This window comes from Sinohyriopsis cumingii, chromosome 8, assembly GCF_028554795.1.
Source record: "Sinohyriopsis cumingii isolate HCF-2022 chromosome 8, ASM2855479v2, whole genome shotgun sequence".
In the NCBI taxonomy this organism is placed as follows: Eukaryota; Metazoa; Mollusca; class Bivalvia; order Unionida; family Unionidae; genus Sinohyriopsis; species Sinohyriopsis cumingii.
This window is the reverse complement of record NC_142968.1, coordinates 101,967,261-101,992,957: the sequence shown is the minus strand read 5'-3', so window position 1 is coordinate 101,992,957 and position 25,697 is coordinate 101,967,261. Positions and strand designations below refer to the sequence as shown.

Here is a 25,697-nt window from a genome sequence, read left to right as displayed (position 1 = left end):
TTTAACCAAAACCTTATATGCAAATGAGAAACTTGAAATAAAACCTTATATACAAATGAGAAACTTGAGCCATAACTTCATATGCAAATGAGAAACTTGAACCAAAACTTCAAACAAACCATTAATGACAGTAGTGGAAATGTGATTGCCACATCTCAGTCCCTACTAATGCAGGCCTAAAACAGATGACACTACCATATCTGTAGAAAAGTATATTTTATTGCATTCATTATCTGTAATTGCACTCAATTAAATTACTGGAATTACAAGTTGTACAGTCACATACATTGTCAAAGCCAGACAAAACATTTGTAATTATCTAGCAAACATTTCTATAAATAACAGGCTGCAAGTTTAGCATACAATTATTTACAAACAAGTATTTTACACAGTGAAAGAAGAGAACTTATTTCTATCCAACAATCTAATTATCTATAAATTAATGACAAATTTCATCAAATAATAAATTTCTGTGGACATTTCATGAAGAAGAAAAAAATCAGCAAATTTGTAAACACAAAATTTTCTTCAAAACTTTCCATTAATACCTAAATGATGTACTCAAAGTTGATGTTTTTTTGAGAGTCGTATTTGGTTTTACATTTCAGCACATAATTCAGAGCATTGAAAAAGAAACATATAGCTGTTAAACCTGAGTGGATATTTTACTCTTCCAAAAACATCAGATGGTCAATATTTTCAGTCATGACCATCTTTAACTCTGTAAAATTGTATTACTCTTTTCAATATGTTCTCCAGGGAGACCGTTTTTCAGGATTGTAACCAATTATAGATGTCACTAATCATCACTTTACCTGTGTTGTATACTATAAAAACCAAAAAATTAATGTTTTCAACAAGTCATAACTGCACAAAAACAATGAAAATTTCTAACATATTAGATGTATTCTTCTACAGATGAATGTTCCACGTTCAGTCAGTATAGTATTTATTTAATAAAAAGTAAACAAAATTAAGTTTTGTAAATCAACATGGCCAGTAAAGCAGTTGTTCTGATAAAAGTCTATACATGTAGTCACACAATTTTCAAAGAAATCCAAATAAGCAATAAAAAAAAATATTTTAATACTATGTCAATAAACAATAACAAAATGATTTTACACTGTATCAGTAAACAATAATAAACAATATTGTGAGACCATATCAGTAAACAATAATAATATTGTGACACCATATCATTAAAAATAATGATCTATATTGAAGCCATATAGGCAGAGCATTAAACTCTTTTGTTGTGTAATTTTGAATTTGAAAAATAAAATTTCATGGCTGTCATAAAGTTTTAATCTAAAATTGAAATTCACTTAATACAAGAAAAGGATTGGTTATGTGGGGTTTAATACCATTTTTCAGTGCATTATAGGAAATACATGTCAGCCAGTATATTTGGTGGAGAAGAACCTGGGAAAACCTTTGGAAGAATCATTGATTTACAGGAATCTACTATCAAGCTATCTCTCTCATGTTGGTCAAACTGAGACATGAACCCACACAGACATTGGTGACATGACAGTGATTGGTAAAGTGAGTGCCTTAAACAATGAGTCACCCAGGGCCCCTACTGTATTATATAGTGTGTTGTTTTCATCCCAGTAAAAGTGGAAGGATTTGTGATGGAAGCAGTTGGTGAAGTTTTGAGCCATGACTTGCAAAGTGGATTAAAAGTTTGGTGAAGCTGTGAGCCATGACTTGCAAAGTGGATTGAGAGGTTGGTGAAGCTGTGAGTCAGGACTTGTAATATGAATTGAGAGGTTGAATTTTGCTCCAAGTCTTAGAATTACAGGTTCATTATAGAATGAAACAAAGTACTGATTTTTACCAAGTAGCATGCTTTGAATTTTTTGTGTGTGTTTTGTTTGCTTTGACAACCCCTACCATACATTGATTTAATTTGCCTTTAAAATATATTTTTGCCAAAGTGAAATGTTTGTGCCTGAAAATGTCTGCATCTCTTCCTAGGTCCTGCAGAAGTCCATTTATTGCAGATATTTTGGGTTTTTTATGGTACTCAACAGCCTGACTGGTATTACGGCCCTTTTCTCCTGCTTCTTGGGTACACTTCGGCATAATTAATTTGTGTTTAGATTAATCTCTTGAACAAAAGAGCAAGTCAACATTCTTTTAAACCTCAAAATAGCTTAGACTGTGTAATGAAATATAGCATTAATATATGGACTGATCATATTTTATGTAATTTTATTTGACAAATTATGGTATGCTTCAAATAAAAACTATTCAGTATAATTTTAAAAGCATAACTGAAGTAAAGTACAGTGAACACAGACAACAAGACACTGCCTGTAAGCAGACACTGTTTATTTTACTAAATATACTTATTAGCAATTGCATTGGCAAAGATTTCTGAATGATTTTAACCACCAAAAAGGTTATTATTTTATTATAATTTTCTTCTTTCTCAACAATTTACATGAGAGGTCTTCATATCTGGGATTTCTGAATTAAAATATAGTGTGTACAACAGTATAGGTGGATGTGGTTTCACCTAATTCTTTTAATTTGGTTCATAAAGATATAAAATTGTTAAGCATGCAGGTTTTGTCCAATGAAATGGCAAGAATTTGTATGGTAAAATTATATCAGGGTACACTTTTTGGAATCCCCTAAATACAGTTGTAGTAAGGGACAACACACATGCACGCACGTGCACACACGCATGCACGCACACGCACACACACACACACACACACACACACACACACACACACACACACACACACACACACAGCACTAGAGTTATATAACTACTGTGGATACTTATTGTAAAACATGAAGATGATCAAACATGTTTTCTGCAAAATACCTAAATCAGAAATTTGTTAGTTCTAACATATAACTCACAAGTAGAACAAAGAATGACCTGACAACACATTATATAAATCAATTTTGCAAATATTTTGCTGTGGAGGGTTTGGTTTGTAGTTTCACAGCACAGCAACACAAATAGGTTATTCAGTTGTTGTTGTTGGTCTTAATGGCACCTGCAACACAATATTGGCCACAACATTTAGAAGTAATGAGTTAAGTCAATGACAACCAGTGGCAGCTGATCCAGGCTGGCATCAAACCCAGGATGCTTAGATTACAAATCAGACACTCTACCAACTGGGCACAACTCCCCATTCTCAAGGCATGTGTTAGCAACATTTATGCACAGGCCATAAATGTTAACAATGTGTTAACTGTCAAAAGTTAAGAAGCAAGTCATGCTCTGAAAGGTCTCACTTTCAGTGTGTTACAGTCAGGTGATCTGAAAAACTTTCAAGATAAGGCCAAAACCAGTTCTATCCCTTCTGGTGTAACAGACGTGATCCATGATCAAATGAAAACATTAAAACACTGTGCATGGATAGCCTGAATGCACTAAAAGGTTTTCTGGCATATAGAATAAATGTTATTTCAGAAAAGCATTTTAAATGAAAGTAACTATTGCAGGTGCTGCCTTATATAAAATCTAATCGCCAATATAAAATGGAAAAAGTTAAAAAAATTTTGGGATAAAAAAATACTATGGAATAAAATGTGCAATATGTAATCACTAACGAGATAATTTTTATCTCATAGCAGTAGAAAAAAAATAAAATAACAAAAGTTATGAAATTCTGAAATTTAGTTTCAACAAGAATAATGCAATTCATGCATGATACACCTGTTTGTGACCTTTCCCTATTAATGACATCAATCTCCGAGCTAGGGACTTATTATTGTACAATAAAGTGTAGACCTGGGTAAAATCCTGGATAAGGAAACAGGACATTCACTGTCATTATCACTGTCAAGCTGAGATACAGAAAAGGATACATCTTCAATAATATAGCTTCTTTGGTTCAAAAGTTGTACATCTATATGGATAGAGGCCACTGATTTATATTTTAAACTTGCCATAACCTTGATCTTTAAGTAGGGGACATGACTGCAGTATGTGGCACAAAATGATATATAACTGGTTACGGTTTCATTAAAATGTGTTCATTAGTTCAAATATTGTACTATGAACATGTATACAAGTCACAGTTAAATTTTACCTTGCTGTGACCTTATCCTTAAGGCAGGGCTCACACCTATCATGACTGACACACAATCTATACATGATATATAATTGGTTAAATAAGTTACTTGTCACATAGTTATAATTTCCCCTGCTGTGACAATGACATCGGAGTTCAATGTGTGGATATGATATGTGACACACTATATAGTTATGAGATATTATTGGGAAGTGTTTCATGAAAATATCTCCCACTATTACAAAGATATGAGATAGGCAAACAAATCTGAATGGATCAACACGCAGATGGATGGAGAATACATTAACTTTACACACCCTGCTTTAGATGTTCATAAAAATTCATCAGAAATAAGATTTAAAAGCAGAATTAAGACCTTTCTTGATAAACAAAATGGCTCCACATAAGCTTTCATTTAACATGATCCTGATAAAAAATGTAAAAACCAAAAATAACAAAATAATGACTGACACAATTTCCACAGTAAATGACTAGAAATTATAAAGTTTAAAGTGGAAATAACAATCTCAGTCATTTTAAATATTGTGTGAATATATCTAACTTCAAGTGATGTATGGAACAAAAGCGACTGGAAAAATTAATTATAAGTGAGATTTTTGTGGAAAAAAAGTCATTAATATAAAATATAGTGCATCATTATAAAAAAAGATTGGACTGTGCGAAAAATCTCTCACAAACACAATGTATTACTTATGAAGATCAGATAATGGTCTAGATCTTAAAAAGTATTGGCTTGTACGCATTTTTCAAAAATATGTGTCACTGATGACATTTGTGTACAAAGTGCTAATGTAAGTCACAAGAATAAATGAGAAATAATAGCTGTGGACATTGCTGTAAATTCAACTCATAGTTTGATAATGTAATTCACGATATTTAGCACAGTAATGCAACAAAGTTTTAGCGACTTAAAAATTTCCAACATAAACGTATTTCTTTTTAGTGGTTACAGTTTCAAGCTAATTAAATGAGATTGATATATGCATGAATGCTATCATTTGTAAAACAAATAAAATAAAATGTGATTCCTTTATCCCAATACACAGACAAAAGGGTGAGTAGAATGAATCATCTTGACTTCATAACGAGTCTAGGCAAGTAGGATGATATATATATATATATATATATATATATATATATATATATATATATATATATATATATATATATATATATGGGACAGGAAAAAGCCCATACCTGCTCTACCCTTTCTGGCATAGTAGACCTGATCCAAGATCAAATCAAAATATTAAACACTGTGCATGTCAGTTCCCATAAACATGTACTTGACAAAAACATGTCCATCTACACATATACTTTCTTGTAAGTCAAATCCAACTGAAAATTGCACAGACCTAGATATACCATCCCATATTGCACCAGAACATTTGGGTCTATGCTGTTTATTAGGAGTAATCAAGAGAATATAAACTGATCTGCTGACGTATTATGCAACGTCAGATCAGAGTCTGTTGTTTGCAGTTGGATTTTACTTTGAAATAAGTATATAAGGTATATATCTTAGAAAACTTCCCTGGAACCATCTCTAGGGATAGTCAGCATTTATATATGCATCAGGATCTTTTCTCAATACAAAATTATCATGTAAATAACATTTATTTTGCAAATTAGTCCACTTGCTGACATGCCTAATATCATATTATTGCTAATTCTTGGTACTTTATAGTACTTTATTATTGTGAGGAAATCTGTCCAAATACCTGTAATGTAGCTTCTCTTCAAATGCCAAAGTCTCATTAAAATGAACATTCTATTATTAATGACTTTCGGTATAAAGATGTATTTCCAAAGTGGCCAGTATTTTTTTAAAAAATCTTTTATTCCCAAATCAGATTATCTGAACAGAAATTTGTATAAGTTTGGTCCCATTGGAGTATCTTATATTCTCACTTATAAGTCCGATCCACCTGCAAACTATGCCCAGATTTACTGTCACATAATGTACCGAGAGACAAGGGTCTAGCTCTTTGCAGGCAGACATGACCTATATACTAGCATATACTGTAATCATTGGTTTACGTACGTTTATTACATCCATAGTAACCAGTATCTAGGACATAAGCAAGAATTACAAAGCAGACTTCTCGGCATAATACTTAATAACACACAAGTCAAGCAGTTACAAGTATATAAAAAAGTAGTCCATGTGACCGACTGCTTGTATTGGTGAGCAGTACTCTTTAGGATAAAAATATCTTGAGGCTTTCATAAATGCATGCCATAGTAGAGAACCAGAAGCTGCATGCTAAAACACACTGTGCTTAAACTGATGTTCTGAATGAACACAAGACTGAGATCTGAAGATAAAGGCAAAAAAATATAAATTTGACAAATTTAGGTTTATATAACCTATTTTTAATGGAAGTGAGTAGTTTTTCTCAAGATGCTTGTACCCATAAAAATCAATGACTTCACAGTTAGTAGTATCTCAGAAATTAAGCTAGAGGCAAACCCTGCATGGTACACCCCATTCTATTAGAAAACTAATACCCACCATCTATACTTGCTTACAAGTCAAATCAAACTACTACAAGGGTCCATCTTGTATGTTGTACTGATTAGGCTCAACAACTGCATAGACCCAGATCTGCAGGCACATTATGCAATGGCAGATCTGGGTCTGTGCAGTTTGTATTTGGACTTGACTTACATGGTATATATCATATGTCTGTGGAAAGCTAAGTCTCACTAGTAAAGCTAATGCATAATCCAAAACCTTAAAAAGCTGCCAGAGCAAGAAAAACAGGTCACTGTGACATTTTTTCCAAGTGCAAAACCTTTCTAGACAAATATAACCATCAAATTGTATAGCTGTACATACAACAATATCCGAGAAACTGAGCTAAATACAAAAAGCTGATGTTTATGCCAGTAATAACCATAAAAAAGTGTGATATATCTCACATAAGCTTTGCAGGTGAGATAACAATGAGAAAGCTCTAACAACCTTTGCTGAATGAGACATCAGAAACTAATAAAACTGTCATTCTTTAATTCAAAGATGTTTATAGATTTTCTCTAAAACAGAATAGACCTGAAATTTGTTATTCAAGTCAAAATTTACGCTATGTGCTGAGAGGGAGGCCAAATGAGCTAAAACAAGATTATTGGGAAGGAAGAAATACAGTGTCTGAAATTTTAGCTGTCTAAACTGCAATCAGGTAAGTGAGGTGAAATTCACTTGCCTGAACGTAGTTGTCACTTCCAAAGAAACTGTCAAAACAATTGTTTTTCTTCTTATATACAACTTGAAACTAAAAGCAAAGCTGAATTGATTTGCAAATGCTGATGTTGTTTCTAAAATTAGTCCACTTTCTGACATCTATCAATCTTGAAAATTGATGGCTTAGTCCTTCAGGCATCTTGCCTAGATGGACAGGTGGGATAAAATTGTTAAAAGTCGTAGTTCAAGTTTACAACGTCTCAGGCAACAAGACAACATTAATGTCCAGCCCAAGATATCAAATACACAAAGGATAATGTAAAAGAAACGGGTTTACTTTACTGGTTGTGTTCCTATATTACCTTTTATTAGTTTTCCATTTTACTGCAAAACAAAATGGATTCATCCAACACACATATAAATTAAAGAATAAATCAAAATAACTTACAGATGACCATTGAATCTACAATCAAAATCACGTGTATACAACCCATGTAAAAGAAAAAGGACATTTCATTAAAGAATATTTATCAACTATTACAATTATCTGATACAAAGAAAGAAGTAAACAGAAACAGTATATATGGGAAGATACAGAAGGTAAATCTGTAATATTTATATATGGATTTTCATTAGAAGTATACTTTCATTTATTTACTAATATAATAATACACATGTAAAATCAATAATACTTCATAAAGTATACTGACTGCACAATATCGATTGCACACATAGCTTCAAAACTATTTTCCACTTCTGGATTAGTGAAAATGTTAAAGTGAAGCAATTTTATGTTAAACAATATTGGTTCTTTCAATTAATTTCTATGCAATATGCTAAGATAAATGCATCTGAAAACAAGATATCCTTAATACTTCTTTTTGAATAAATACCTTGATAGGTTTGAAAATGTGTAAAGTTTTTCAAATGCTCCACAGCTGGTCAAAATTTGCTGTTACATATGACTGCTCACAATTATGTAACGATTATGTAACAATTATGTAACAATCATTCATTCCACCACAACATAATACATTCATATTCATGTTGAATATATAATGCTGTGCACTGAAAACTATGCAGTGAAAATATCACACATTTACACAAGACATGCAATTCATATTGCTTGTTAATCAAAAATAATGTTATACATTGTATTAAGTAATAATCCACGTGTTCAAAAATAATGTTAAACATTGTACGAAGCAATAATCCAAATGCTCATGCAAATGTTGTGGATTGTCACAGTTGTCTCATTTACATATTTGTCATTGCCTCTTAAAAATCTCTTTCATGTAAACTTAATGATTCAGTTAAATAACACATTTTTAATGTGTACACAACCTGAATGCTTGATTTGCTTGAAAATTCCTCGATAAGTCAATCCCCATGTAGTATCCATGTTGTCAGAATTGTGGCCACTGAGAATGATTGAAATTAGCATATGGTAATTCTTTTAAGTGACCATTCAAAACATTCATCACAAGTATATTCAGTGAGAGTATCCCACTGAAATAACAGAATGCAGATGATGTAGTCGGAGGTGAACAAATACTGCAGGTTATACATTAGTGGCTAGTTTGGTTGTACTGAGATCAGCTGGAGGTAGTCTGTAAGGTTCATGCAAATCGTTTCTGCCAATAAAATCCATTCGAGATCCACTTCTGAATGTTGATGGAATATAACCAGTGTTGTAGCTGCTTTCATATCTAAGAAAAGAAATTAAAATGGGTCACAATTGGATTATTGTCAAGAGCCATCACTCCATTCAAAATGAAGTTGATGAGACAAACCCTATAAAAGGCAGATCTAGGTCTAATAGACATTGTACACAAGAAATTGCATCAGAATATGCTAAAGATACTGGATACAGTGATCTACTGTTGTGGAGATTTTGATGGGAAAAGCTTCTTGCTTCCAAATTCAACTTCATTTTTAAAAGCAGTATCACATTAACACTAGTCATACAAATCGGTTTGAATATTATGTTTCTCATTTATAGCATGGAAATAAATGATAAATTAATAAAATTGGTTAACTTAGCAAACCTTGGAATTAAGAACAGCACACTGAAAATATACAATAAGGTCTATGGAAAGCATGACAGCAGGGCCCACTGAACTTAGACACAAAGACACAGTGATCACATTCAAGAGGGCTCTCAAAACTCACCTATTTCTACTGCAAGAACAAACTTAAAATCCTAATAATGCTTCCTACCTTAAATATTCTCAGCATATTTTTTAATGTTTTCCAATTTCATGGTGTTTGTTTTTGTAATCATATCATTATGTTTTTTATCTTATAAATGTTGTCTAATGTTGTTAAGCACTTAGAGCTTCTAAAGATTAGGCGCTATACAAAGTCCTCATTATTATTATTATTATTCATTCTATTATTATTATTTTTATTATTATTATTATTATTGTTGTTTTTGTTCATTTTATTATTATTATTGTTCATTTTTTATTATTATTATTATTATTATCATTGTTCATTTCATTATTATTATTATTATTATTGTTCATTTTATTATTATTGTTCATTTTACTATTATTATTATTATTATTATTATTATTATTATTATCTAAGATTTGGCTTTGGGACAGACATGATTAAAACTTATTAATCACTTTTAAATGAATATTTCCTCTTACAAATTTGCAAACACATTTTATCATTATCCAAACTTTTCCTTCATTATTTTGCCATTCCTTAGTCTTAATAAGTGTTCCTTTAAAGGACTAATGCTGTACTGGGCAAAATGAATTTCCAGGAATTAAAGATAAGACCATTTCTTCCATTTAACTGCAGAATGTTTAAACCATCTCAGATATTCTTCAGCAATAACAAGATTGTCAAAACTGGTTGCTTTGATGGGCATACTGGATGTCTGAAGGGCAACATTTTCATTTTAGGACAAAGTAGACATAATTAGACATCTTTTGGTGTAAACCGCACATTGCAATGATCATCCATTCAGAGGGAGTACTTACAACAAGATATATATAGACCAGTAGTCATTGCAGCCATATTGGCTGACTGGCACCATTTTCATTCAGAACCAACTTTATATCAATATGAAGTCTATTGCTGAAAACCTCATATTGATGTAGCCATCCATTTGGAAAGGAGTAAAGATAACTGTTTTCAAGATGAAAGTTTTCATTCAGGTGGAGTAGCAATAACAAGATTTTCAAGACAGCTGCTGTGGTGGTCATCTTGGATGTCATATCAGCACCATTATCACTGAAGACCAACTGGACATCATCAGAAGTCTTCTGCTGAAAATCCCACATCAATATGACTTTCTGTTCAAATAAAGTTGTGATAATAATAATGACTTTATTTTTTAAAGAGGGTAACACAATTATCTACCTTGAGGCCCTCATTACAAAGGAGTTTATTCTTTTCAGTTGCATCTCTTAAGCCACTGGATATATTGGGTTTGGAAGATGGAAATAGAGTGGGCATTTCTAATCTCAGCTGGAATACTATTCCAGAGCAAAGTTCCAGAGTATTGGAAACTTTTTTCGAATAATTACTTAATTGGTTTGGGAATTTTATACTGTTAGGTAGATATGGATCGCAGGTGGGGAGTATTGCCAGGTAGCCAACGCTAAATATAGTGATTATAAATATTCAGGAGCACTATTATTGGATATCCTGTACATTAATTTGGCTTTTCACAAATGGATTCAGTCTTTAATAGGTAATATTTTAAACATACCAGCTAAATTTTCCTTGCTTTCTTTCTGGATTGATATTATCCCAAATGCTCTTTTCTGAAGATCTGCCAGCTTTGCTACATTTTTATTATTTGAATTACCCCATACTGTATTAGAGTAGTCTAAATAGGGTTGTATGTAACTGTTAAAAAGGGGGCCCTGAGTGGCCAAGTGGTCTAAAGAGCTCTCCATTATGGATCATTGCCATCTCACCTCTGTCTGCGCCGGTTCGAGTCTTGGATTCAGCCAATGTGGGTATGTGAGAAAGCTTGACAGTAGCTTCTCGTAGGTAGGTGGTTCTTTCCGGGGTTTTCCCGGGTTCTTCCTCCACAGTTAATACTGGCCGCCATGTATAGCCTATCCTGTGCTGAAAAATGGTGTTTAACTCCACAACAACAACAACAACTGTTAAATAACAGTTTTCTGTGCTTTCAGGGAGAAGATTTCTTATCCTACTGAGAAGCCATAAACTTTAATTAACTCTTCTACTGATATGTTTGATATGTTCAGTCCATGATAGGTTATTATCTACCAAAACACCAAGTAGTCTATCATGACAGACCATTTGCAAATTTTGTATCCTTCCATGTCAGATATAGTTCATCACTATCAAGATTTTTCTTTTTTGCTGTGTTGAGATAAGTAATTATTTAGTTTCACAAGTATTTACCACCATGCCATTGCATGTGCACCAGTTGTCCAGTTTGTTTAGGGCATCCTGTAAAGAAATTTTGAATTCATGCTTTGTGTTTTGGATGTCTGACAATGTTATGTCATCTGCACACAGATCTGTAGATGATATTGAGTTCCTTAGTAAAAGTGGTAGGTCATTAATAAATAAAATAAATAGTAATGGACCTAGAATTGAGCCTTGTGGTACTCCATATATAATTGTTCCAGGTTCAGACAGAACATTATTTATATAAACATGTTGTGTTCTCTCATATAAGTATGAAGTAAACCATCTCACTGTGCTCTCGTCACATTGATAGATTTTCAGTTTCTTCAAAAGGATTTCATGACCCACCAAGTCAAAAGCTTTCCTGAAATCTACAGATCCTATTATTCTACCTTGGACAAGTGCTTGAAGCCATTTATCAGTTAGGGAGATCAAGGCAGACTCACATGAATGTTTCTGTCTAAAGCCTGATTGATTAGGGTGTTACTGCAAGTGTTTGGTTAAATATGACATAAACGAGCCATGGACATGTTTTTCAATCAATTTTAACAAGTTTGGTAGTATTGAGATTGGTCTGTAGTTATCAGCATCGTCCTTAGAACCAGATTTGTGAATAGGAGTTACTTTTGCAGTTTTCCATATTTTGGGGTCAGACAAAATTGCAATACTTAAATTGATTATGAATATTATGCTATCTAAACTAGCGGGGGCAGAAGATTTAATGAGTCATGGATCAATTTGATCAGGTCCTGTAGCTTTCTTGGTATCAAGTTCACTGAGACATTTTGTAACAAAGGTTTTTGATACTGGTGGGATTGAGAAACATACCTCCTTAGAGATTTTGCTGTTGCAGAACTTTTTCAGTTCATTAAAGTTGTTTTCTATCACTGGTTCTTTTAACTTTGTGGTAATGTTGGTGAAAAAAATCACTGAAAACATTTGCGATGTCAGTGTCTTCAGTGACTATGGTGTCATTTACAGAAGTGAGTGAATTTTATTTGTCTGATCTTTGTGTGTTGCTTGATGAAAACTTTCCAAATGGAGTTTGTGTTGCTGATTTTATTTCCAAGCAATGATTAATAATAAGTTGTTTTTTAGCTTTTTTAATCATACTTTTTATTTTATTTCTCTATACTTTATATTGTGCATGGTTTCCCATAGCCTTGAATTGATCTCGTGCTTTCATAGCATCTAGGATTTCAGTAGTAAGCCAATTAGGTTGGATTTAATTCTTTACTCTATGTACTTTCAGCGGTGCATGCTTAGAGACTACATCCATAAATAAGTCAGTCCACACCATCAGATCTTCAGCTATGCCATCCAAATTTTGGATCATATTCCATGGAACTTTATATGGGTCATTGATAGTATAGTTCTTTACTAAAAGTTTGAATGATCTGTAAGAGATAGTCTTGTGCATATTTTTCTTCTCTTTCATTTAACTTTTCTTGTCAGAAAAGTAGGATAGTGGTCACTAAGATTTTTAAAATGCTTGTCATGGTGGGCATATTGATGTCATTTTATTTAGGACTAACTAGACATCATAAAAAGTCTTCTTGTGAAATCCCATGTTGATATGACCATCCATTCATGAAATGTAGCAATAACAAGATTTTCAAGATGGCTGCTGTGTTCACTGTATCGGATTTGAGATTGGTACCATATTTATTTAGCACCAACCAGACATCACAAGAAGTCAGTTAGTGAAAACCCCATGATGATATGACCATATCTATTCATGAGATAATAAGAATTTTAAGATCACTACTGTGGCAGTGATAGTGAATAACAGATTGTAACCCTTTTTATTTATTACCAGTAGACATCATGAGAAGTCTTTCAGTGAAAGCCCAATGTTAATACAGTGTATGACCATCCATGCAGGAGAAGTAGCAATAACGCGATTTTTCAAGATGACTGAATATTGCAGCCATACTGAACATTAGATAGGCACCATTTTCATTTTTTACCAACTAGACCATGGGTTGAATGTGTGTGTAAAATTTCAATGGAATCATCCAAGTAATGTAGAAGGAGCAGCAATAATTGTGCTAATGAACAGTCTGATGATAAAGTTTAATCTTGGGGTGACATATTTACACAAGCAGAGCCCATTTCAATCATTGGATTACATTTAAACCAATCTTACCTAGGTTCTGGAATGACTTCATCAGGCAAGGCTGTTGTATACTCAATCACATGGCCATTAGGGAAATCTTGTGAAGAATAGTGGTCTGTACTGTAGGAAGAATAGCCATTGTTGCTACCCTTTTGATCCTGCAAGGTAAATTTAATATCTATTGTTAGATATAATGGATTTAATTTATATTTGATTTAATTTAATTGTTTCTAAGTTTTAAAATATTTTAATTTTTAATTTCATTACATGTCAAAGTAATGTAATTTTGTTTACTAGGAATTTGATATTTTCCTGAAAATTCAGTTTGACCTGACTCTTTTTATAAACGCCTAGTAATAGAAACGATGTTTCTATTTTTGACTTAGTTTCTGACCTTGATTAAGAAATCACTGAGACAAGTAAACAACTTTATGTTTTAATTGTATTCTCTGATTAAAATTATTGGTTTTTATCAAGGTCATACTGGGAGTGTCTGATTTTAGATGTGAACAGCCTCTATTTCACAATTCTGGGTTTTCCGAAATTGCACAGTATTTAGATTTAATAGTGATGTTTGGAGAGATGTTTCTCAGTTTGGGCTTTTACCTTGGGCACTGGAAAAGTGTTTGTTTGTGACCAGTTTGGAGCTATATTTTAAATTTTATTAAAAGTATTTGGATTCTAAAAGATAAATTCTTTTTCCTGGAAATATTTGAGTGCTCATACAGAATTCTTGGACAAAGACACTTCTCTAAATTTTATTCAGAAATTCCAACACCAGAATATTGTTTGTGAATCAGCAAAGAACTGTAGAAACAACAGCACAATACTAGCTACAGTATATGTTGTCACCTTCCATTTTGGAATTTTCATCAGGACTTGAACTTGAATTCATTAGAACATTTCATTACTAGGACTTCTAAAATTTAATTTGTGGATAATTCTTGGATTATTTCTCAATGTGATTTCTTAAAACTTTAGGTGCTTATTTTTACATTTTTCTATTTTTTTCAAGGGAAATAAATTATTTGTAAAAAATTTCAAAGCTTGTTGTTTTCACCCTTTCCTTTGTTACTGTTTATTAGAGCCTAAACATAAGACTGTAATGACTCACTTGACATAGCTCTGCTAAATACTGTGTTGTCTGTAATGTTTTTCTCCACTTTATATGAACTTTTTTAAAAGTGTGAAACAGTTAATATTTTAAGATTGTAGACTTCATGTCCTTTTGATGATTTTATTTAAATGTATGTTTGTACATAACTTTGTTCCAAATGATTTCACACAAGTTACAATTATCTTGCTAATGAAAAGCAAACTGGTAACCTGACAGACAAAAATAATTATAGACCTATAGCTCTTACAACACTTATCTTAAAAACATTTGAGTGTATTATGCTACAATGATTTGAAGTCAACAATTTCTGATAATTCGTTTTAAAAAGCAACACTCTACAAACCTATACCTCTATGCCTTTAAGAAAAATGTCAACTATTACACTGTACGTAGAACATGGCAGCCTTGTGTTTGCATGTTTTATAGATGTTAGTAAGGCATTTGTTAGAGTCACTCTTTAACAAGTTGCTTAACATTCAAATACCAGTCAATATAATTCATATTTTAGCTCACTGGTATGGCAAACAGTTGTATTATGTGTTTGGGAAGAGTAGTATCCAGCTCCTTCCTTGTAACCAATAGGGTGAGGCAGGGAGTTGTTCTGTCACCTTTGTTATTTATTACATGTATCTACATACTGTACATGAATTAAATCGTAAACTGGGTCAGTGTCACATAGGGTTAATTTTGGCAAAAAATGTGTCATTTCTTAACAATTCTAGTTTTGCTGAATATGCCAATTACAATGCCCTTCTATCACAGGGTTAAGGAAATTATTAAAGATATGTAAACAAAATACATTTGAGAATGATATCCTCTATAATACACAAAAATCGGCATGCATAGTCTTTCATTCAACTTCTTTCAAATTACCATCTCCTTCCACTAAACGTGACAATGGCCATGCTCTTTCATATGTCAATAGTTATACATATTTGGGTCATATTTTAAAATCTTAATAGCCAGATGATTAAGTACTTGAACAAACATGCTTCCATGTAAATTTAGACATTGTTCTTCGAATATCAAACCTAGGTTATTCAAATCTCCTTCCTGCTCCTCTATGGACAAACTTTAGTGAATGTATGAAAAGAAAACTAGTATTTGGTTATAGTAATAGTCATATTTTCTATCAAGTCTTACAAGATGGCCCTGTGCCTCTAACATGTTTGTAAACTATAACGTATTCAGTTTTGAGGAAGTAATGAGAAAGTATGCATGACAAGAATATCTAATAGTAAGAATTTTATCTTGAAATCTCTGTGAATTACAACATTTGTTTCAATTCTCATATTACAGATAGATGGAATAAATTACTCTTTAAATGTCTCACATGATTTCATCCTTAATGCTGCTGGATGCAGCATATTGCTGTAAATATTTATGTATCTATGATCTTTTATGTTAAAAATACTTTTATTTATACTTATATTTTAATTTAGATGTATGAACAAAGCAATCTAAAATAAAGAATCTTATCTTAAAGTATAATATTAATTATAATTATTTTTAATTTATTTCATGAGAATTTCACATATTTTTATAAGAAAAAGTTTGTCATATAAATAATTAAAGTACTTAGAGAAACAAAACTGTGTAACCTGACAGGTATCTATCAGTCGTTTTACAAATTCAAATTTGGAATTTTAGCCACCTTTCCATAATTTACCATACCAATACTGACAGGTGGTCTTGAATGAACAAGATTGAAGAAACTCAAAGTACATGTATGCATGTGGCTGTTTCTGGTATCAGTCATCCTTTGAACCCGCTCCCCACTTTTCCACCTTTCCATACAAACAGCTCTTTGTGTGAATTGGTAGATACAAGGGTAAAGTTCTTTATGCACAACATTGTTACATTTAAGACCATCTTGTCTGTTGTTGAGAGATTGCACAACATTGTTACATTTAAGACCATCTTGTCTGTTGTTGAGAGATTGCACAACATTGTTACATTTAAGACCATCTTGTCTGTTGTTGAGAGATTGCACAACAGCAAAACTCATGTGATTTACAAGTAATAACCTCACTAATAATCATACAGAGGCTTGATTTTGAGTAAAGTATAACATTCTCAAGCTCTTCAGTGATAGAGTTGAAGATATAGAAAATTTAATAAAACACTGACATTAGGATCTTTGTAGAATATATTGTGCCCATACATTAAAAACTGCACTTTTGTAACTTTTCCATAGAAACTATAATGAAATAGCAGTAATGAGCTCTGAAGTAATTATTATTTTGTTGGACTCGAGGTGTACAAATGATTCAGGAATGAAAAATTACTGAAAATATAGTTTGATTAGTTAGTTTTACATGGTATAATGAACTTTTTAACCTTCGCCACTGACCCATAACCTATCACTGGATGATGTATTTACTCTTTACCTCTGACTTATGACCCTTACCTCATCACAGAATGGACTATTTAACTTTCACCATTGACCTTTGACTCATACAACATTATTGGATAACATGTTTAACCCTTTCCGCTGACCCACCCGTACCTCATCATGGAGTGAACTATCTGACATTCACCACTGACCTGTGATCCTTAACTCATCATGTGATGAAATATTTAACCTTAATCACTGACCTATGACCCCTGCCTCATCATGGGATGAACTATTTTAAATATCACCAGTGACCTATGACTCTTATATCCTCAACAGATGAACTATTTAAACATTACAACTGACCTATGACCCCTACCTCATCATTGGATGAAGTATTTAACCTTAATCACTGACCTATGACCCCTACCTCATCATGGGATGAAGTATTTAACCTGCACTATAGACCTATGAGCCTTACCTCACCAAAGAATGAAGTATTTAAACATCATCATTGACCTATGACCCTCATCTTGTCAATGGATGAACTGTTTACACATCATTACAGACATATGACCCTTACCTCGTCATAATCAACAGAGCATCTATACTTGTAGTCCTGTCTCCACTGGTCCATTAATGTGGACTTAGTAAATTCTGTTGGGGACTCATTTTTGTCTCGCTTTTTTATTTCTGTGTTACTATCTGTCTCTGCATATGAATCTGAAAGAAAACATTCATAGAAAAATGAGATCATGAAAATCGAATGCATTCAGTAATACAACAGTATATATCCCAAGCTCAGGGTACCTTCCTGTAATAGTGAAGAAGAAAGTGGCTAGGGGATTGGAGTTTTCATTGGGTGAGTCTTTCCTATATACAAATTTGCAACAAGTTTAGTAAAAGTTAAGGACAGGTTCATCATCAAGCATGAGTTTATCATCAGAGAAATTCAATATTTAGAAGCATATATTTTCTCCTACTACAGTAGAAACTGTCTTGAAAGACCATTCCTTCTGCCAATAACTTTTGGTCTGTCAAGACAAGTGAACTTTCATTACAGGTCAAAAAACTACTCAATCAGTGTTTTGAGGTCATGGTGTCTCAAAACAGGTGGTCTCTCATAGCAGTAGTCTTTCAGGACAGGTTTTACTGTACTGCAATAACAGTGTTACAACATCAATTCTTACATGTATGTCATTTAATTTTCATACCAAACTTTTCTCTCAGTAAGTACTTGAAAATTTTAAAACAAGATCAACTTTTAAAAACAAATTCCAATATTTATTCATACAATGGAATAAAAACCTATATTAACAGTTAATCATTTCAGCTTATCTTTTACTTTATCAACCAGTGGATTTCATATCATTTTGTATAAAGAAGTACAAAACTGAAAGCTCTATAAAAATATGGCTTAAATAAATTAATAACATAATTTTTACCTTAAATATTAAGTCAAGTGTCGGAGTCATCTACAACAAGAATTTTAAGACTTGCATGCTTGGCATGTATCCTTCCATAATACATACCACATAGTTTGGGTTTTATTCAGTAAGAGAACTTTCTGTATAAAGGACAGGCTACTTTGTTGTATATACTTTCTTTTCCACATTTGTTTCTATTTGTCATAATGCATAAAATAAAACCTGTCCTCAACCAAGTGGAACAGAATAAGCTAGTAAGACTCTGTCTCATATTCCAAAATTATTGCCCTTGGTTTAAGCTTATATGACAAATCATCCACCAGAGGGATCTTCCTAAGGGTAATATGATTAGGTTGGACAATTTGTCATACCTCAAAATGAGGACAAACATGACATGTCTAGGTTGGTCAATTTGTTGTACCTCAAAATGAGGACAAACATGACATGTCTAGGTTGGTCAATTTGTTGAACCTCAAAATGAGGACAAACATGACATGTCTAGGTTGGTCAATTTGTCATACCTCAAAATGAGGACAAACATGACATGTCTAGGTTGGACAATTTGTCATACCTCAAAATGAGGACAAACATGACATGTCTAGGTTGGTCAATTTGTCATACCTCAAAATGAGGACAAACATGACATGTCTAGGTTGGTCAATTTGTCATACCTCAAAATGAGGACAAACATGACATGTCTAGGTTGGACAATTTGTCATACCTCAAAATGAGGACAAACATGACATGTCTAGGTTGGTCAATTTGTTGTACCTCAAAATGAGGCAATCAAGGTTTTATTATACTGAAGAGGAGTTAAATTACTTGACTGGGAAAAAATGGCTGAATCTTTTTAATTAATTCTGACTGGTGATTGGAGAAAAAATGTCAAAATTTTTGTTATTAATTATGGCTGGTGATTGGAAAAAAATGTCAAAATCTTTGTAATTAATTCTGGATGGTGAAAAAACTTTCTGAACTTCTAGCATGCTAACAGTCAGAGTAAGTGACATTCTGGAAATTTTTAGGATAATATGAAGTGACCTTTAGGGTAATATATAATAACACTTGGACATTTTTGGGGAAATATAAACATACCGTATATACTCATTCATAAGTCATACTCAACTGCAAAATGCACAGACCCAGATCTGCTTTCACATAATGTGCTGGCAGATTTGGGCCTATGCATTTTGTTAGGAGTAATCAGTAGAACAAACAACATAGACCCTGATCTGCTGGTACATTATGTTATAGCAGCTCAGGATCTTTGCAGTTTGCAATTTGTCTCAACTTATAAGCGAGTTCAAACAATAGAGGTAAATTATGTCCCTTTCTGTGATTTGTGTTCTTCCATAAAAAGACAACAAACTATGCAGATCTTCAACTTACCATTGCTTGAGTGCCTGCATTTGTGATAGATGATACAGGCGATAACAATGATGAAGATAACTGCAATACCACCCACAACACTGCCAATAATCACAGGCAAAGGTAAAACAGCTGCAAAATAAAAATTATTATTATTGTCTTTCAGAAATTCATCACCTGTCATGGTCAATGTTTTCATCAGCTGTCACTGTCAATGTTTTCATCAGCTGTCACTGTCAACGTTTTCTACAGCTGTCACTGTCAGTGTTTTCATCAGCTGTCACTGTCAATGTTTTCATCAGCTGTCACTGTCAATGTTTTCATCAGCTGTCACTGTCAATGTTTTTGTTAGCTGTCACTGTCAAAGTTTTCATCAGCTGTCACTGTCAATATTTTCATCAGCTGTCACTGTCAATGTTTTCGTTAGCTGTCAGTGTTAGTGTTTTCATGAGCTGTCATTATTAATGTTTTATTGTAAATACAAATGGGTCTGAGACAACACAGCTGTTTAATATACAAATTGAAACTTTGCTCAATGGCAATGAAATAAAAGATTTGTTTGGTTTGGTGTTTTATGGCACGTCAACACATGTAGGTTATTTGTGAAAAGGCAATCAGAACAAAGTACATTGCCAATGGATACCAGTGGTAGGATCCCAACCTGCTCTCTAGCAGTCAAGAGTCGGGCACACTAACCACTAAGACAACAAAATTTCCATTCAACACATCTTATGTGGAAGGGTGAATCTGGGCATATAAGGAACATCTCAAATGAATATTAACAGTTAAAAGACTTTTCAAAACATTAACTGGATTCATTCAGTATTTAAAATAAATTTAAATAAATTTAAGTACTGTTTTGTTCTTATTCAGTATGAAATGAGGACTCAAGGAATTCATGTTATCTAATGTCCACTGAAATCAGGACAAATGGAATTCATGTTATCTCATGCCTCTTAAATCAGGACTTGTGGAATTTGTGTTCATTACATGTGCTCTGAAATCAAGACTTATGCAATTCATATTATTGACATGTGCTATGAAATCAGGCTTTGTGGAATTCATGTTATTGACATGTGCTATGAAATCAAGACTCATGCAATTCATATTATTGACATGTGCTATGAAATCAGGCTTTGTGGAATTCATGTTATTGACATGTGCTATGAAATCAAGACTCATGTAATTCATATTATTGACATGTGCTATGAAATCAGGCTTTGTAGAATTCATGTTATTGACATGTGCTATGAAATCGAGACTCATGGAATTCATGTTATTGACATGTCCTATGAAATTGAGACTCATGGAATTCATGTTATTGACATGTGCTATGAAACTCAGACCAACGGACTCTGTGTATAGACATGACTAACATCGTATAAGCTGTTACAAATTTCTAGTGAAGGATTCACTTTTCTAATTTAATTGGAACACATTTTCAGAACTGCAGTTTTATATGAAAACAATTCAAGTCTTTTGTTGTGGTAACAGAATGAATTGTCTTCAGACAATAGTCTATATAGATAGTTTAACTTTTCAGAATCTGTAAAAATATCTTCTCAAAAGTAATTAAAGGAAAACTTACATTTAATGAATACAACACCTGAAGCTGCACACTCAAGCTACAAATATTTCAGTACAAACTCTGGCCGAGTCATACCAAAGACTTATAAAAATGGTACTCGCTTGGTGCTCAGCATATGAGGTTAGTGTTAGGACTGGCTGGACTGTTGTCGGGAGAATGTGACTGGGTGGGACATGATGCAACATGTCTGCAACACGATGCCCCAGTGTTAGACATGAATCAGAAGAGTTATTTTCTATAACATTTTTATTGTATTGCAGCTGAGGTGCACTAGATCATAGCATAAATATTTGACTTGTAGAATAATTCAATGTATTTTTGCTGGTAGAAATGTCTATCGAAATCCCTTGGAGTATTGTTCTAACATTCTCTTCAGAATATGCAAGTTTATAAAGGAAATAAAATAAGTATGATAGAAAACATAATTTATCAATGATATAATTCCCCACATAGTCATAAATTCATAAATGTATATCGCCCAGTGTTGATCTGTCCATGTTCTGATTTCTCAGACAGAGTACCTCTTTTTTTAAAAACTTTTTGGGACCCATTTGTGTGCAAGTTATTGATGGAGAGGTTTATGTAGACCAATCAGTGTCCCTGAATTTTACCATTTCACTTGGAATCTTCAATGAAATCTATTTACAAACAAAATTCTATGGACATGCTTGGTTCAGAATTGGTTGAAAGAAGGACTTAAACAAAGTGTATAGATACATCTAGCTCATCAGTAGATTGTATATAACAGCTTTGAAAAGTTGCTTTAAGACATTTCCATCCATGTGATTCTACTGACAACTGGACAGAACTAGCATTTTAACAGCTGATTATGAATTGTTACTCAATGGCTGACATGTCTACACAATAATCTGTAAAACATGTCTGCACAACAAGCTGTAAAACATGTCTACACAACAAGCTGTAAAACATGTATACACAACAAGCTGTAAAACATGTCTACACAACAAGCTGTAAAACATGTATACACAATAATCTGTACAGTAATACCTTGAACATTCGCGAGGTTAGGTTCCAGAACCAGTCGCGGATCAGGAGGAATCGCAAATGTTTGGTACAAGTCACTAAAAATGCTAATAAATGCTTATTTCTAGGGTTTAAACCCTAAATATGACCCAAATCATGCTCCCAAAGCACTTTAATTTCATTTAAAAGTTAGCTTAATACATTACCCTTAAAAAGAGAAATAAATGGTTGACGTAAAAATAGAGTACAGTATTGCCTAATGGGTATTTGCCACACTAGCGCATTTACAGTACGGTACATGTATACATGTACTAATATTAACCCTATACTAAATCATTGGCTGCCGTTTTCTTAAAGTAAGGTAAAACCAAGTAACGAATGGGACTGTAAATTTAATGACTGACGTTTTCTTTGTCATTGTCAGGAAGGTAAACTAGGTAAACTTCATATGTCACAGAAGTCATATAACAAAGGTACAATTCAATAAAATAAAGAAAACATGTACGTAGAGGGTACCAATGAAAATTTCGCGAATCCAGAAACACGAATGCATGAGGTATTACTGTAAAACGTGTCTACACAACAAGCTGTAAAACATGTCTACACAACAAGTTGTAAAACATGTCTACACAACAAGCTGTAAAACATGTCTATACAACAAGCTGTAAATTGATTTCCTTAATGTTATAATGTGGCCACAAGAAGGATATTTACTTTAGTGTTTTAAGTAATATACGGATCATGGGTGGATCATGATTTCTTATCAGTCTCTGAATTAAAATTTTATCAATCTTTGCTAAATTATTTTGGTAGAGAACATGTGTGAGCATTTTAATTTTTGACTGGTTTCAACTAAAATTTTCATAGAATCATACAGAGATTTATAGATTATTGCACTAAAACCATTCCCATCTGAAAAAAAAAAAGAAACTTTTCTTGATGGTTTTATTTTGAGAGTAATCCTTGTAACAGCTATGGTACTTCTTGTGTACCTGTAGTTTTGGAAAATATTTTGTAAAGGTAAATTTAACATCAAAAGCTGTATTTTCATGACTATTTTTATCCAAATGACTATATACAATGCACTCCAGTTCTATATGCCATCTTTGCTCACTTATATTGTTCTGTTGTTCTAGGGTTTAACGCCATTTTTCAGCACTAGATAGGCTATACATGGCGGCCAGTATAACTGGTGGAGGAAGAACCCTGGAAAACCCAGGGAAGAACCACTGATCCACAAGAAGCTACTGGCAGGCTTTCCCACATACCCATGCTAGCCGAGCCTTGGACTCGAACCCACGCAGACAGAGGTGAAATGGTAGTGATCCGGAACGGTGAGCGCTTTAGACCACTCGGCCACTCGGGGCCCCGCTCACTTATGTATAAACTGTAGAAACACACAATGCATTGCCAGAACTTTGTGTATGCAGTTTGTTAGGAATAATCAATAAAACAAACAACAGAGACCCTGATCTGTGGTTTCCTTGACAATGATGGCAACAGGTCAGGATCTATTTGTTTGTAGTGGGACTTGACTTGTGTGCAAATCCATGTGGTACCTGACCCAACAAAACTCTTTTGCTTAAAAAGAAAATAATAAATCATACCTTTTTCTACAAGATTTATTAATACTGTGTCATTTCCATAGGCGTTTTTTACAGTGCAGTTATACGGCCCAAAATCCTCTTCATGGACATTTAGGATCTGCAGAATACTTTTTCTTCCATATGGCAGATCTTCCTCAGTAGCGGAGAATCTTCCTGATGTGGCATAATCAATAATTTCTCCTCTTTTGTTCCTCCAGATAATATTTTCCGGCTTCGGGGAGGAGATTGAAAGACACTGGATTGTAGCACGATCCCCTATAGTAGCATACTGTGTCTTGTCACTTACTATCTCTGGAATACCTTACGGAGCAAATGAATAAAGATAGAAATTTAGAACTTGTTAGTATATGTTCAAACTATATTGAATTTTTGAAATTTAAAAATATTTTAAATCTAAATTTATAGCACTTAAACTATATCATATATTGTTCATGTAAGCGTTCATGAACACTGTTTACACAATAAGGTTGTGTCAATAAATCTGTAGTTTTATTGCAGAATTATTCATATTTTTGTAACGCATTATATATTGACTGCTCCGGTGGCCTAGCGGTTAAAGTGTCCGCCTCGGATATGGGAGGTCACAGGTTTGAACCCTCGCTGAGTCTAATTAAAGTCTTATATAAATGGTACTAACAGCTGCCTCGCTTGGCACTAACCATTAAGAGGTTAGTGTTGGGACTGGTTGGCCTGGTGTCAGGATAATATGACTGGATGGGACATTATGTTACATGTCTGTAGCATGATGCCCCAGGGCCAAACTTTACTATAAACTGTCAAACTGCAGAAATCGTAGCAATATGATAAATTGTTACGGCTATGTTAAAAATCCAAATCACACACACACTTTAATGCATTATAGATACTTCAGTTCATAAAATTCAGAATGAAGTTTGAAGTGCATTATTACATTGAATCAAAACGATTGAAGTGCATTAGTTTGAGAGAGGTATAGAATATGCAAATGCAGCAAATATTATAGATTACATCAGGGATCCCAAAATGCTTCTAATTGCCTAACATGACTGACAAATGGACTGAAATGACCATTTGCAAAATGGACATGTGTGGACAATGCACATAAGGTCATTAAGTTTTTCCACTTAGAAAGACCACAGCTATAAAGTAACAGTGGTTTGAAAGTTTGTCTGACTGTCTCAGGATCTGTACTGTGTAGACTATACTGTATTGTCAGTCCCTAACACCATGTGCTTTGTAACTACACTGTGTGGTGACAAGTCAGCAAATATCGGACCATATGTACACAGTATTTGAAGCCAAGGCCCTAACTGAAAGAAAATAAAATAACAAGCAACAAGAACCAAATTTTATCATCATCTATCATTTGTTTGAGGACCTAATCAAATAAAACTTTACTGTTAGACTTGACTGGTAATGCCTGGGGGTGCGTGGCCCGGGTTATGACGTCCCGCTTGCCAAAGGAAAGTGAAGCGTCTCTCATAGCCTCTCCTTCCCAGGTGTAGTGATCGCCGC

At 33.3% G+C, this 25,697-nt stretch overlaps 1 protein-coding gene across 1 annotated transcript in view; it reads right to left on the bottom strand.

Moving 5' to 3' along the window:
• Positions 1-201: 201 nt before the first annotated feature.
• Positions 202-25,697, bottom strand: part of LOC149794257 (kin of IRRE-like protein 1) — a 148,949-nt gene continuing 123,453 nt past the window's right edge. The window contains exons 9-13 of the mRNA XM_089968390.1: positions 24,204-24,503; positions 20,046-20,156; positions 17,813-17,952; positions 13,808-13,935; positions 202-8,960 (exon numbers count right to left, since the gene is read on the bottom strand). Of these exons, the coding sequence (XP_089824516.1) occupies positions 8,813-8,960; positions 13,808-13,935; positions 17,813-17,952; positions 20,046-20,156; positions 24,204-24,503 (827 nt within the window). The 3' untranslated portion in view covers positions 202-8,812. The remainder of the gene's footprint in view (positions 8,961-13,807; positions 13,936-17,812; positions 17,953-20,045; positions 20,157-24,203; positions 24,504-25,697) is intronic.